General features: G+C 41.4%; 1 protein-coding gene across 1 annotated transcript in view; it reads right to left on the minus strand.

Annotated features, from left to right (window-relative positions):
- TSPAN12 (tetraspanin 12) overlaps positions 1-12,945 on the minus strand; it is a 66,140-nt gene extending 53,195 nt beyond the window's left edge. The window contains exons 1-3 of the mRNA XM_053608579.1: positions 12,808-12,945; positions 12,394-12,560; positions 11,266-11,401 (exon numbers count right to left, since the gene is read on the minus strand). Of these exons, the coding sequence (XP_053464554.1) occupies positions 11,266-11,331 (66 nt within the window). The 5' untranslated portion in view covers positions 11,332-11,401; positions 12,394-12,560; positions 12,808-12,945. The remainder of the gene's footprint in view (positions 1-11,265; positions 11,402-12,393; positions 12,561-12,807) is intronic.
- Positions 12,946-13,911: the final 966 nt, after the last annotated feature.

Genomic DNA, 13,911 nt, shown 5'->3' on the forward strand with positions numbered 1-13,911 from the left:
CTCTAGGGAAAGATCCTCAGCAGATGCCAAATTGTCCAGGTCAGTGGTTCTCAGTCCTGTCTGTACATTAGAATTGCCTAAGACTCAAAAACTTACTGAGCTCAGGTCTACCTTGGACCCATTCTTAGGAGTGGGGCTTGGGCATCAGTAATTAAGCGCCCCAGAGATGTTCTACTATGCAGGCAGGGTGGCGTGAAAGGGTGATGGAGACTTTTAGCATGGAGATATCTGGCTGACAAAAACACACCCCACTGATCAATGTCAATATCACAAAAAGACACAACCAGGTATGATGTGTCCTCAACAAGATGCTATCAGAAGAACACAGAAATTCCATGAAAATATTTTTACCCCAAGTTAAACTTAACCTAATCAAGCCTTCAGCACTATTAGTTTGAAGGAAATAAAGGGGATAGATTTATGCTTGTTAAAAAGCCACCATGGGATCTGATCAGCACAATCAAGAATATGAGAAATTTTACAAGACAAATCATCTGGTTTCTTCAATTAGAAATACTGGGAAGTAGAAAAAGAAAAGGAGAGAAGGAGAAATTATTATAGATTAAAGGAGATTTAGGAGATTACCCAATGCAATCTACTGACCTGGTTTGGATCCTGATTCAAACAAATTAATTGCAAAGACAACTGGGGAAATTTTAAAACTGATAGATGTTTGAAAACATGAAGAAATTATTTGTATTATGCTAAGTATGATAATGGAATAAGCTTATTTTTTTTAAAGATCCTTATGTTCTAAAGATATATACTGAAGTAATTATAAATGAAATATGATGATGTCTGGGATATGGTTTAATAAATAACCTTGACTGGTAGGGGTCAGATGAGAAGTAGAGGAGGGCATGTTGGTTAATTGTTGAAACCGGGTAGTGAGCATTTGGGGATTAATTACACTGTGCTTTGTCTTTTCATGTATGTTTTCAATACTTAATAATTCAAAAGTGAAAAAAGAAACTAAAACACATTGAGACTAAGTCTTTCTGGGAAGCTATTCTAAGACACATGCTAAACCCTAAGTTCTGGAAGTCTTTCCTATTTTGATGGACGTCTTTTCAAATTGAGCCTTGTACTTATCTTCTTAAGCACAATTAGCAAAATAACAACTTCTGGGAACTTAATGAGCATCAATTACCATTGTGTGCTACAGCTTTAGCATTAAATGGATATAATGACTATGTAAGATAGGAACAAATCTGTGCTGACTCGAGCAGTGGCCATGATCCATGCTTTCTGGAGAAAGTCGGCAAGGTAAGGAGGACGGTAGGGACCTGAGGCCTCGTGAACAGGGAAGTAATATGGCTATCTGCTAGAGGGCAGACTCTTCCATTATTTATCACAAATATTTACTCAACACCTACTACATGCCTTACCCGCAAGATTCAGAGACTCACAGTGAAATAAGGCCAATAAGAATACAAAAGGAGATAATTACATAGACTGTAAAAAGTTCCATGAAGCACAGAAAGGTGAAGTAACCCGTTGAAGCTCTCACAGAACCTACGTGGCAGAGCTGGGATTCAAATTCAACCCCTTGGGCTTTGGAGCTCCAGGCTGAGTCATTAAGTGGCTCCCACGCCGTAGGCAGACTCGGTCTAAATATCTGAACTACATTTTTTGGGGAACAGGGGCTCAGTGTTTCCTGACCTATAAACACAACTGTATTTCAACACAGTTAATTTCTTTTGTAAACCAATACATTTTATTCTGGTCATTAAAATATACTTATTCTGAGAACGGGTCCAAGTGTTTCAGAAGGTTGCTAAAGGAGTCAATGGCCTGAGACAGGTTAGGAACCCTGAGACCACAGTTCAGAGAAGAAGTAGGCCAGATATTATCATTCTCATTTCTGTTGAACAGATTGTAAAGCTCATAAAAGTCACCAGATGGGTCAGCCACAGTGTATTAGTCCTGTTCCCAGCTTCTGTAAGCCGTGATGCTTTAACATCTGTTCTACATGCATACGCTGGACACATTTTCCTCGGGAGAACCCGATAATATGCTTCTTTGACCTGGTCTTGGCCTCCTGCTTCCCTCATTGCTCACTCTTTTCTCTGAAGGAGACATTCTCCCAGGGGAGAGCTTTTCAAATATAAACCTACCAACCTACAGTTAACATCCAAGGCACCTCCCTTATCACGGTCTTACACTCAGGTCACTATACGCCTGCCCTAATCACCCAGGGCCAATTACTCAAACAGCAATGCTACGCCTTCTCACAGTGCCTCACTCATTTCTTCTCACAGAAATCACAATAAAAGAATTGCCCACAGTTCCTGTCCCTCTGTCTGCCTGGTGATCAGGACAGTGCTTTCCCCTGGTCACCCACAGTGAGGTGTGTACTGCCTTGCTTGAGAACTCTGAGTACAACCAACTCTCTTTTCAAAAACCATCATCTGATTTAACGCCTTAGCATACCTAACAGTAGAACCTTAAAACACACAGGGCTACCAGAGGACCAAGGGGTCATTTGCTGAATCTGTAGTTCTGTGTCCTCCCTCTGCTTAGCTCTATGTGGTTCATTAAATACCTTGTGTCACTGGGGCAGAAAAGTCCATTAATATGATATTTTACTCCTTATCTCAAATTATTTTGCAGTTATAAATAATTCTCTTCTCTCTTTTAGCACTCCTCAAAGTAACGACTCTGTTGATTTCTCCATCTAATTTCTTAGAGGCTGTTTAGCCAAAGTTTCGATGTGATAGTTCTGAGTCAGTGTGTCAATAAATTACCTGATTCTTCAATGTGTGTAATCTATTACCCATGGTGGTCATTATCTACAGTTCTTCCATTTGTAATAAAAATGAGTATTTCTTTTAAATAGTATGTTCCAGAACATTTCTGTGTGATAGGATTAAAAGCCTGGGCTCTGAAGTCATTCTCCCATTTAAAAAATACGTATTGCTCACCTGCTCTTTGCCAGGTATTGTGCTATGTGCTAGAGAGGCAATGATCAGCAGGAACAGACACTGTCTCTACTGTGCAATTAACTAAAAAAAGAGGACACACATGTTCATCAACTCACCAGAGAGATATATGTATAACCACGAACCCTAACAAGTGCTGGGAAGAAATCGTGCAGTTGCTGTGAGAATTCCTTTTGGAGTGCCTGACCTATTCCTCAGGGTCAAAGGGACTTCTCTAAGATCCAAAGGATAATTATCAAGTTAATTAGGAAATGAACAGCTGAAAAGAACATTCTCAGAAAGAAGAGCAAAGGCCTCGAGGGAAGGCAGCAGGATAGGTTTAAGAGAAATTGGCACTTGGTGTTAATGGAAGAGCAGGCAGGATTCAGAGCACAGGGAGGCTTCAAGGCCATGTTGAGGTGTTTGGTATTGACCATAATGACGAAGGGAAGCCACTGAATTCTGAATTACAGCCAGGAATTCCAGCTCTACTCCTTTTTCCCTACATGACCTTGGGCATGCTCTTAGACTATTCTAGGCCTCAGTTTTCTTACCTATAAAATGTTATCAAAATAAGTTCTACTTCATAGAGGATCTTTATAATGAGAAAAAAGGACAGGAGTAAGACTTACATTCATTATGTATTATTATTGCAAGTCCCTTTTGACCTAACAGCTTTCTCTTACCCTTCGTTAGTCAGTTTGAAAGATTTGACTACTGTTCAATCAGCACAGAAATGGAATCTCCAGACTTTTAAAGGTCTGCCAAATAGATGGGGGAGAAAGCTCTGTAATAAAGCTACCAACTAGACTTACCATGGCCAGCTACAATTTCAGCATCTCTAAAACTCAACTCATCTCCATTCCTGACAAAACCTGCATGTCCTTCTCACGGTTTCTCCTGTTTCAGTAAATGCTATAATCAATCCTTCAATCACATAAACCGGCAACTTGGCAGGCAGCCTGAACCTCTCCCTCTTCCTCAGCCCTACATCTAATTAGTCTCAAGTCCTTCACAGTGTTCCCGTACAGCGGCTGCTGAATTCCTCCCCCTTTCCTGATGCTTCTGGCTAGTTCAGGCCTTCAACCTCTCTAGCCAAGCAGTTATACTTACTTTATGGTGGAACTCTCCAGCTCCCAGAGTCCACATCTAATTCTCCCGGCAGTTACCTTTATAGAAAATAGATGAAGTCGTCTACTTATAGCGGCCCTTTATGGCTCCTGCCCGATTCGCATTCCCTAACCTCTTGAGCAGAGCACACCAGGTCCTCTTCAGCCACCCTTTACCTATCTCCTCAATGTTCTTTCCTGCCAGGTCCTTCCCACACACAATTTGTACATGGACAACAAGAATAGTGCTCACGGGTCTCCAAAACATACCACACAGATAGCCTGATGCTTCTACATCATCATCTATGCAGTTCCCTCTGCCTGGAATGCTACCCACTGCCAGACTTCCTTTGTCATCAGCTGAGCAATGTCCACTTCTCCTCCAAGGCCTGCTCCAACACCAGCTACAGGGCAAAGATTTTCTTCTAACTCCCTCCTTCCCACACACCTCCTCCCTCTCAGTCCTCTGATCCTCTTTTTCTACCTCTCTCACCCAGCAGTGGGCACAAACCATTGCTTCTCTCCCCATCACATAGCAAAGTAGAAGGGCCTCATGTACGTTAGGTGAATGAATGGCAAAATGAAGGAAGGGAGATGTTTTCAATTTGCTAGGTAAGCACCCGGAGATCTTTAACACAATCAGAGATGTCTTAACAAGAACTAAACTTTCTATCACTGGAAACTTTCTGGCAGAGAGATGATTGCCAAGTGACAAACTCAAAAGATTTATACATTGTTAGAAGTTGGTGAAGGGGTTCTCAAAAGGCCTTTAAAATACACACTTTGCATTTTATTCCACTATGCTGCCTTTTGTTTTTAATATATATATAAATATATATTATTTTATATATATAAAATATATATATTTTAATATATATAAATATATATATAAAAGAGTGTGGCCAAGCACTGCAGCTGTGCATAGAACATTAGGCAAAATAAGTAATGGCAACACCAAGACTTATCCCATAGTAAACAAGCAAGTCTTTTTTTTTTTTAATACATTAATTACAGCTCCATTAAATGTCTCAGCTCATAGAGTGATTATACTCACTGGACCTGAGAAAATAATGATAGCAACAACAAATATGTGCACGCTTAGGGCAAGAAACTAAACTAAACTGAGACCAGGTCACCTCAATAACTAATGCTGATGTTATGAAGTCTAGAAGCGAGACTTATGTGAGCAAATTCAGAACTCCTTACTAACAACAGTATTTTCTGATGATCGGTTGTCATTGTAGGTATCACGTGTAATTAGGCTACTAGCTCCTTACATTTTTCTCTAGTATTACAACCTTCATGGGAAGCCCAAGGAAATACTTAGTAAATAACACAAGTATTATTTTATAGAAATAGATTTAATGTTACTTGCCAGGACATTTGCTATGTCCTATCTTGTAAAATGCTTTTACAATGCTAGCTCCTAACAAATATTTAGAAATTTTAAATATTTAGAGATATAAAATTCACAGTATTGGGGACAAGGCTTTGCTTGAATCTCATTATATAAAAACAGGTCTTGAATCAAGTTGTTTTCTGAATGAGAACGGCATGTGTATGCACATCCCCTAAATTTATTATGAAATGTACACCTATACTTTCCACAAAATAGTAAAGTCACAGTCAAAAAACAGGCTTGTAAATCCTTCAACTGTCTGCCGTATGTAACATATAGTCTCATGTAAGATGACAGCGACACAAATAATGTCTGCTCAAGGGTCGACAGCTGTCTAAGACCACCTACCTGAACTTTTATTAAAACGTCAAATCTGTTAGCAAGGAGCAGCATGAAAAAGAGAGATCTGGATCTTAGTTACAGTTTTGTCTCCACAAAGAGAACTTGGACAAATAATTCAAACTTTCAGAGCCTTTGTTTGCTCCTCTCAAAAATGACAAAATTGGGCTAAAAGCATTCCTTCCTAAAAAAAAAAAAAAAAAGATAGGTCTTAAGTTCTTATTTATTACTATGTAAAAGTATGATCAATTCTTGATTATTTGGAGGCTGGCAGCGCAAGGTAAGTGCAGCCCCGTCACCCGTCTGGTTCGTGTTGCTCCTCTCTGCCTGTTGTCAGCTGTGCCTTCCTGGCTTCTGTCTACCAGGGGCTGGGCCGAAGAAAGGAGAGCAAACAGACAACTCCATTTGCTATTGCTGTGAAATAACAGGCAACACAAATGATAGTTAACAGAAAGTTAGGAGATTACTTGTGGGTATCATTTAGGCAAGAACGTCAATTAATTAAAGTTGAATAAATTAGTAGCTCCCTGGGGCCCTGACTGGTAGTTTTTATAGACCATCCTGTTTCCCTGTAGACAGGGGCGCTGTGCAATCTGCTCTGACTGGGAGAGAGCCACATTGAGCCTCTGTTGTTCGGGCAAAACAACACTTCACTCTATAGGCATGACAAATAAAAGAGTAAAATGGCTCCTTCTTCATGACCCTATGGGTGTAGTGCAAAGGCAGCCAAATCCTCTTCCCCAATATCCCAGCTCAGGATTAGTCTCTGAGCAGAACTGATGACCGAGGAGCCCGTTGCTTGTCTTCTGCAGGACACGCTGCAAAGAATCTTGCATGGACTTCTCAAAAAAGCATCCCTTGAGAAGCATACAGGGTGTGGTTCAAGCTTTTGCTCAGCTCAGCCACAACATATTAAAAAAGTGTATCCACTTTGCCCCGAGACTAAAGGGATTTTTCATGGTTAAACTTTATTTTACAAGAGCACAAATAGTTATTGAAGGGCTCTCCGATATCCTTAGGAAGAGTTAAGAAAACTCGAAGTAAAAATAATTCATGCCCTTGATCCATTGTGGAGAAAATGTGAATCAAAGTTTCAAAAGAGCTCTCTCGGGGCAGTTCACCTACCTTTACTGTCTCCTGTGTGTCCCTTCCCATTACAAATCCACAATACTCACAGCAAACCTAGAAGCCCAATATCCCTCTGCCAATGCCAGTACAACTCTACCAGAGTCTTACATCCCAGAAGGGAGAAGAGACACTCGACAGATGGCCAATCAAAGTCACTGGATCCCAACAATAAAGAGAATACAGCACATCTGTGATCTTCAATGTTCTGTGGATTTTTTGTTCTTAGACACATCTATGTCTTACACTTAAAAACACAAACACTCAGCATATACTTTTTTGCTTAAAAAAAAAAAAAATCTCAGTTTGATTTTCAACTCCTAGAACAGTAAACAAAATTGTATGGGGTCTCAGTGTTTTCTTCTTTAAGATTAATTTTTCTCTTTCCTATAATCCTAATGGAGTAGAGAAGGGGAGAGGATAGCAAGATAATAAAACAGACAAAAATAAGTCTATTTAAAGGGGTGAGTGAAGAGGAAAAGGCTACAACTTTTGAGCCCATGGGTAACGAGGGAAGGTTTCTCAATCTTGCAAACCAGAGGGAACAAGCTCTTTCTCCATAGTCAGGGTGTGTATGAGTCTGATTTGAGAAGTGGCATTCAAATACCACCCTAGTTTGTTCAACTTGTCATTCCAGTATGACAGCCGGTATGGAAGCCTTGCTCGCCAAGATGTGGCACTCAGACCAGCTGCATCAGCCTCACAGAGAGGCTTGGTCAAATGCAGGCTCTCAGAGAAAACCCAAGGCGTAGTAAATGTGAATCTGCATTTTAACAAGATGCCCAGGTGATTCCCTTGCACAAATGGGAGGTTTCAGAAGCACTGTTATATAGAACTTGGAATGAGCAGGTAGACACCCAATCCCTTCCTACTGAGCGTACTTAACTTCTCTGCTGCAAATAAATTCACCCCTGTTCCCAGCAGTAAACTTCTCTTGGGTAAAAAATAAAATTGGACTTTTGATTCCTGTTCTGCTTCTTACTAGCTAGTTACTGAACTCCTCTGAGCACCAGTTTCTTCACCTACAAAAAAAAAAAAGAATAAGAAAGAAAACTATTTTATAGGCTGTTATGGGAATCTGATGAGGGTAATGTTAAGGTTGCTCAGGAATATGCCCAGCAAAAGGCTTTGAACTTGTAAGTAAAATACAGGATCTAGGGCGGCACCTGTGGCTCAGTCGGTAGGGCGCTGGCCCCATATACCCAGGGTGGCAGGTTCAAGCCCGGCCCCGGCTGAACTGCAACCAAAAAATATCCGGGCATTGTGGCGGGCGCCTGTAGTCCCAGCTACTCGGGAGGCTGAGGCAGGAGAATCGCTTGGGCCCAGGAGTTGGAAGTTGCTGTGAGCTGTGTGATACCATTGCACTCTACCAACAAGGGCCATAAAGTGAAAGTCTGTCTCTAAAAAACAAAAAAAAGAACAGGATCTACAAACATTGCTTTAACATTTAAAAAATAATGCCAGCTTACCTAGCGTTACCATATGACACTATTTATAAAAACATAACAAAAATCCCAATAGATAGTTTTAACTGGATACAATAATCTGATAGTTCATATGGAAAAAGAAACCCAACCAAGAAATGCAGATGCTTTGAAAAACAAAGAATATAAAAGAACATGTAACATTCTGTACAGAATTATATTTAAAGGAACCTATGAAAAGTTAACTATTTTATAGCAACAGATTAACATGAAGGAAATCAGCACTCAAAATGATAGGCCAAACCTAGATGATAAATATAAAATACATACCAGTGATGAATATGAAATGAAATGGATATATGTCAAAAAATATATAAAATGCTGCTCATGCTTACTGGTAGTAGAAAAGGCATAAAACAAAGTAAAAGTGAGATACTACTTCAAACTTGTCAGATTGGCAAAAATTAAAAAGTTCCATAACATCACCAGCAAGATGGCAACAGATATTGTTGTGCACATAAATAGGGTATATCAGTGCTTTTATTTCTAAGAGATAGAGTCCCAGGACAAGATTGTCCCATCAGAGGAATCATAGTAATGGTAGCAGAAGTAGCAATATTCCTCCTAACAATAGCACTTACTACCATGAGTAAAAGATAACAAAAACAATAGCAGTCCACCTCTTGGTAGTCTACTAGAGCCAATCGTTATCATGGTAACTGTAGCACAATAGTAAGAGCAAGCCCAATATACCAATAGTCAGTGCTATCTGTGCAGTACAGATAGTTCTGCTGCTGCACAGGTAGCACTTACTACCTACCACTATTCCAAGAGCTTTACATATATTAACTCTAATCATTCCCAAAACAACTCTACAGAATAGAAACTATTATTTCTATTTTACAGACCAGGAAACTGAAACATTGAATGTTCCTGGCAAACATGGTAAGAACCACATCATAGTTATTTTGTGTGCTAACTAGATATGTTAGCTGTTTTGTGTGTGTGTGGCTGTTGACATCATATTTTTTTTTTGACATAGCAATCCTATTGCTATGATTCTAACCCAGATGATAAAATAATTTAACAACAAAAATCATCAACGTCCATGTATATAAAAGAGTGGATATGAGTAAATCTATCTTTGTATGAAAAAAATTACAGGCTTGCTTTGTTGAAAAGGTGGCATTGGGAGAAGAGGAGGGATGGACAAAGAGGAAAGTAATCCAAATAAATCAGTAAATCAGAACACACACATACACACACTTAGAAAGTTTGAAAGCTAAAGTGCAGGGTAAAAACAAAGAAATAATGTTTTATATTCTCTGGTGACACAGAAACACCTAAAAGAATTTAAGAAAAATAAGTATTTTTAAGTAAATTTTATTTTTCAGAAGAGTAATACTTTTGTTAAATTATTTGTATTTTTTTATCCCTGTACAATGCAAATTATTCAGAAATTTTCCAGAGCCTTATTCTTCATTGAACAATAAAAATATCTCAGTAATTCCAAGGTTCAAAACTTAACAAGGTGAAATTAAAGACACTATCTAGGGGCAAGGAATCTGAATTCTGTTCCTGGAACAGCCATCAGGAGACTATTTGACCTTTGGTGGGAGTCACTTAACCTACCCTTAATTTCCTCACTTAAAAAGGGAGGAAATTCAACCAGACCATCTTTAAAGATCCTTTTGGTAGAAGAATGTGATGATTCTATAATCAAAAAGCATAACATAGAAAGTGCAAATCACATAAGAGTGATAATTATTACACGAAGAAAGTATTCAAAATATTGACACCTGATAGCTAAGCAGGTAGGTAATTTAATGATCCACTTTAAAAATGTGCCTTTTAAGTATAAAAGACTATAATACGATCAACTAGTGAGTTTCCATTTCTAAATGGTGAACTTATGGAAACTGCTCCAGGCTTTAATTTTCATGTTGATAAAAAAGAATGCTGCCATTTTCAGTATCTTTCAGATTACTCATCGAAGTTACCATGACACCCATAAAAAGTAGTCCTACCAAACTTCATCCTCCAGAGACCACATGGGAGAGCCAGCCTGGTCAATGCCAACCAGTCAGCCGAACAAATAAATTGCATATTAAAGTTTCTCACAGAAAAATTTACATAGAATTACTGAAAAAAAATTTTTTTTAATTTGCTTAACCGTGACAACCTCATGGAGCAACATTTTCATGGTTTTAGCTTTTATATTTTTCTAAGAGTTATAAATAATAATATAATTATTTAACAACTTATGGAAATTTATGCCTGGATATAAAGCATAAAAAGTCACTAACTCATAGGGCATAAAGATTTCCATGAGCTTGTTAAATTTTATGTATTTTATTTCCTTAAACGGTTATGGGATTTTCCAGAAAGCATATACAAAATCCTTAAGCTTTGCCAATTTAGAAATGGTTATGTGAAAATCACCTTTCAGACTATATGAAAGCCCCTAGAAAACTCTACTTAGTTTTTTGATACAATATCTGGGTAGGAATTCCCACAAAAACAAACAAACAAACAAAAAACATATTCAGACTTGCCCCAACTAGATTTGATAGACTAGGTTGATGTAAAGAAACAATTTATGGCTTGCCCGGTTATCTAAAATTCCTCCAAATAACCAGTTCCTTAAGTAGTATGTCATAATTTTCTTATCTATGAGCACAAGCACGTGCATTTATTTATATCCCTAGAGTAACTTCGAGTCTAATTTTACTGCCACTAGTATCCAGGAGCTGATTTTTTTCTAATGACAAATGGAACTTGAGCTAGATCAAAGGCATTTTAAGAAGCTGGAATTTTACTTCTCTGAAAAATAGACGGTGTTATCCCAGGTAATTAATTAATGCTTAGCCATGCCTTTTGGCACATTATCTGGTGGCTGAGGGAGCCAGCCGTTCCCACCTGTTGGTGCAAAGAATTGTTTAACTTACCCAAAAAAGTAGATTGAGGGCGTAGAGCAGGCAGCGCAGACACTTTACAGAATCTTCTCTTGCCATTGTGAGCCCCAGAGGGGAGAAGCCCCATCCTTTCACCACATCCTACCCTCCAGGACAAAACAGCTGCAATCTGCAGGAGGCAGAGGGCACAGGAGACTTCTCACCGTCGCGCTCCCCACGCCCGACCAGCCCTCCTCCGCCTGCCCCTAGCCGGGTGGAGAGGGTCCCGAGGATTCGTTCATTCGAGACATCGCTTCATCAAAACTCATTTGTTAAAGTCATAATAGTAACTAACTCATTGGTTGAAGCCATAATAGTAACTAAATTCCCAAAAGTTCCAAACCGGCTTCAGATAACACCTGCTGGGAAAGAAAACATTGATTGACTCTCCGGATGAATGAAAACGCACAGGGGACTGGCTGCGGGGGCGCCCCTGCATTCTGATGAGATGCTCTTGAAAACCTCCCTCAATCCACTCCCCTTCTCCGGGACAACTCTGCTAGGAAATGCCCTGAAGGTTTAAAAGCACAACCCCCTCTCCCCCCCACCAGAAGTCACAGGCGCCACCAGGGCGTCCGAGGGTGCGAGTGTCTTTCCCCTTAGGACCCCACCTCCTCCTTCTCCCTACCGGGTCCCGCAGCTCGGGTGTGAAGCGAGCGACTGGAGGGGGCGCAGCGCGGAGCTGGGCTTCTGCCCCGCGACCAGGGTTTCTTGGGGAGAACGTGAGAAATGATGTTTTCAGCCCCAGGATGATGAATTTTCCTGGGGCGGTGGAGGGGGGGCGGAGTGGGAGCGCCAGGGAATTAGGGCCGGTGCAGCTGTGCAGACGCGGGGTCAGTCAGTCACAGCCCCTTCCCCCGGCCCGGCGGCTGCCGCGACCCTGCTCTGTGAGCCGCCCGCGGAGCACAAAGCGAGCGCGGTCCCCGGCGCAGCCACCGCGTGCGCGCGCCCCCGGCAGGGCGCGCGGGGAAGCGCCGGCGGCCGGAGCCCGGAGCCCGGAGCCGGGAGCCGGGACCGGAGCCCGGAGCCAGCCGCTAAGTAGTTTAGTACACTGCGCCGAGGGCAGCCGCCGGCGGGCTGGCGGGACACTGGCAGGAAAGAAGAGAGAGCGCGACCACTCACCGTCGGCGCGGGGCTCCGCGTCCCACTCCCGCACCGGGAGAGTCGGGGACGCACAGCGGGGGCTCATCGGGCTAGGGACGCTCTTCCTGAAGAGCAGCCGGGCTGCATCGGCTCAAGCTAGAGACGCTTCTCTTTTCCTCTCCCCCCGCCACCGCCGTCGCCGCCTCCTGGGGGAGAAAAAAAAAAAAAAAAAAAAGAGTCCTGGGCAGCAGTTGCTGGAAAGTCTCCGCTAAGTCACCTCCCAGCGCCGCTGTCCCTCCCCAAGTCCTCGCCAAGTCCGGACGAGGCAGCGGCGGCAGCCAGGGCCAGCTGCACAAACTTTCAGCGCATGCTCGAGCCGCGGGCTGCCCGGGTTGGGTCCTAGCGGGTGTTTCTTGTCCCCCTCACTCGGCGTGGGTCCCCAGAGGTACCCACCTCGACCAGGCACGGTCCAAAAAGAGAAAAAGCCTGGGAACTCTGGCGAAGTCCCCGCAGTAAACCCCTTGAAAATGGTGGTGTCGGAAGAATGGAGGCTGGGTTATAACCATAGGGAAACAGGCTTTTATTATATGAAAATATTTGTGTTTGAGAAGGGGGGTGAAGGGGTGGCCCAACCCAATTCCTGCAATGAGAAACTAGTTTTCACAACCTTTATGGAGCCACCTCCTGTGATTTGTCATTAATATGGTGCCCTATGATCCTTCTTACCGCTTTGTTGCTTTCCCTGCTTTAAGAAAAACAGTTCTTCCCCACTTTGGCACTGCACAAGCATTTACGGAAACATCAGAGTAGTTGCGTCCAGGCTGACATCTAGACTGGGAAGAACGAAGATTTTTAAGGCTTAAAAAAGTTACCCAAACTTTCCAAAATTTCTCCCAAAAAATTATTTTGCGTTTTAACTGGGTGATTTATATTAAAATACGTACACAATAGTAGGTCTTTGGAAAACTGCAATTTTTTTTTTAACTAGAAATTCACAAAGTTACAAGAGAATTTCCTTATAAAAGTATCTTCTTCCCTTTTGGTAAATAAGAAGTTTCATGCTTAAAAGTTAAAAAAAAAAAATACCCACTGGATCATATTCTCCACATAACCCTTTTTATCTTCTGTGCCTCTCAGTGTTGTGCATTTCTGTAATTACTTTTGTGTACAGTGTACGCCAAATAAAACTTCACCAACAAATATGAATTACCTGAAATACAAGCAACACCTTTGAGAAAATCTAATAATTGCAGTCCTTCTTAAATTTCCTTGCAGGAAAAAAGAAAACTGGGGTTCTATGTCCGTCACTGCCTGTCTGGGGTCAGTTGCTGCGTGACCAGAGTGACAATGAGACAAGGAGCCTCATTTGGGATGAAGTCAAAACCATGAGACAAGATGAGTGTCGTGGGTGAGGCTAGGAAAGTTCTTGGTAAGCAAGTCGCTTAGCCTTATGGAAGACACCAACTCAAAAGAATGTAGAGAAGTATAGACTTGCACACAAAGTACCAAGAAAAATGTCTAGATATTCTCACAGTGACTCCAATGCTGATAACAAAG

This window comes from Nycticebus coucang, chromosome 11, assembly GCF_027406575.1.
Source record: "Nycticebus coucang isolate mNycCou1 chromosome 11, mNycCou1.pri, whole genome shotgun sequence".
Taxonomy (NCBI): Eukaryota; Metazoa; Chordata; class Mammalia; order Primates; family Lorisidae; genus Nycticebus; species Nycticebus coucang.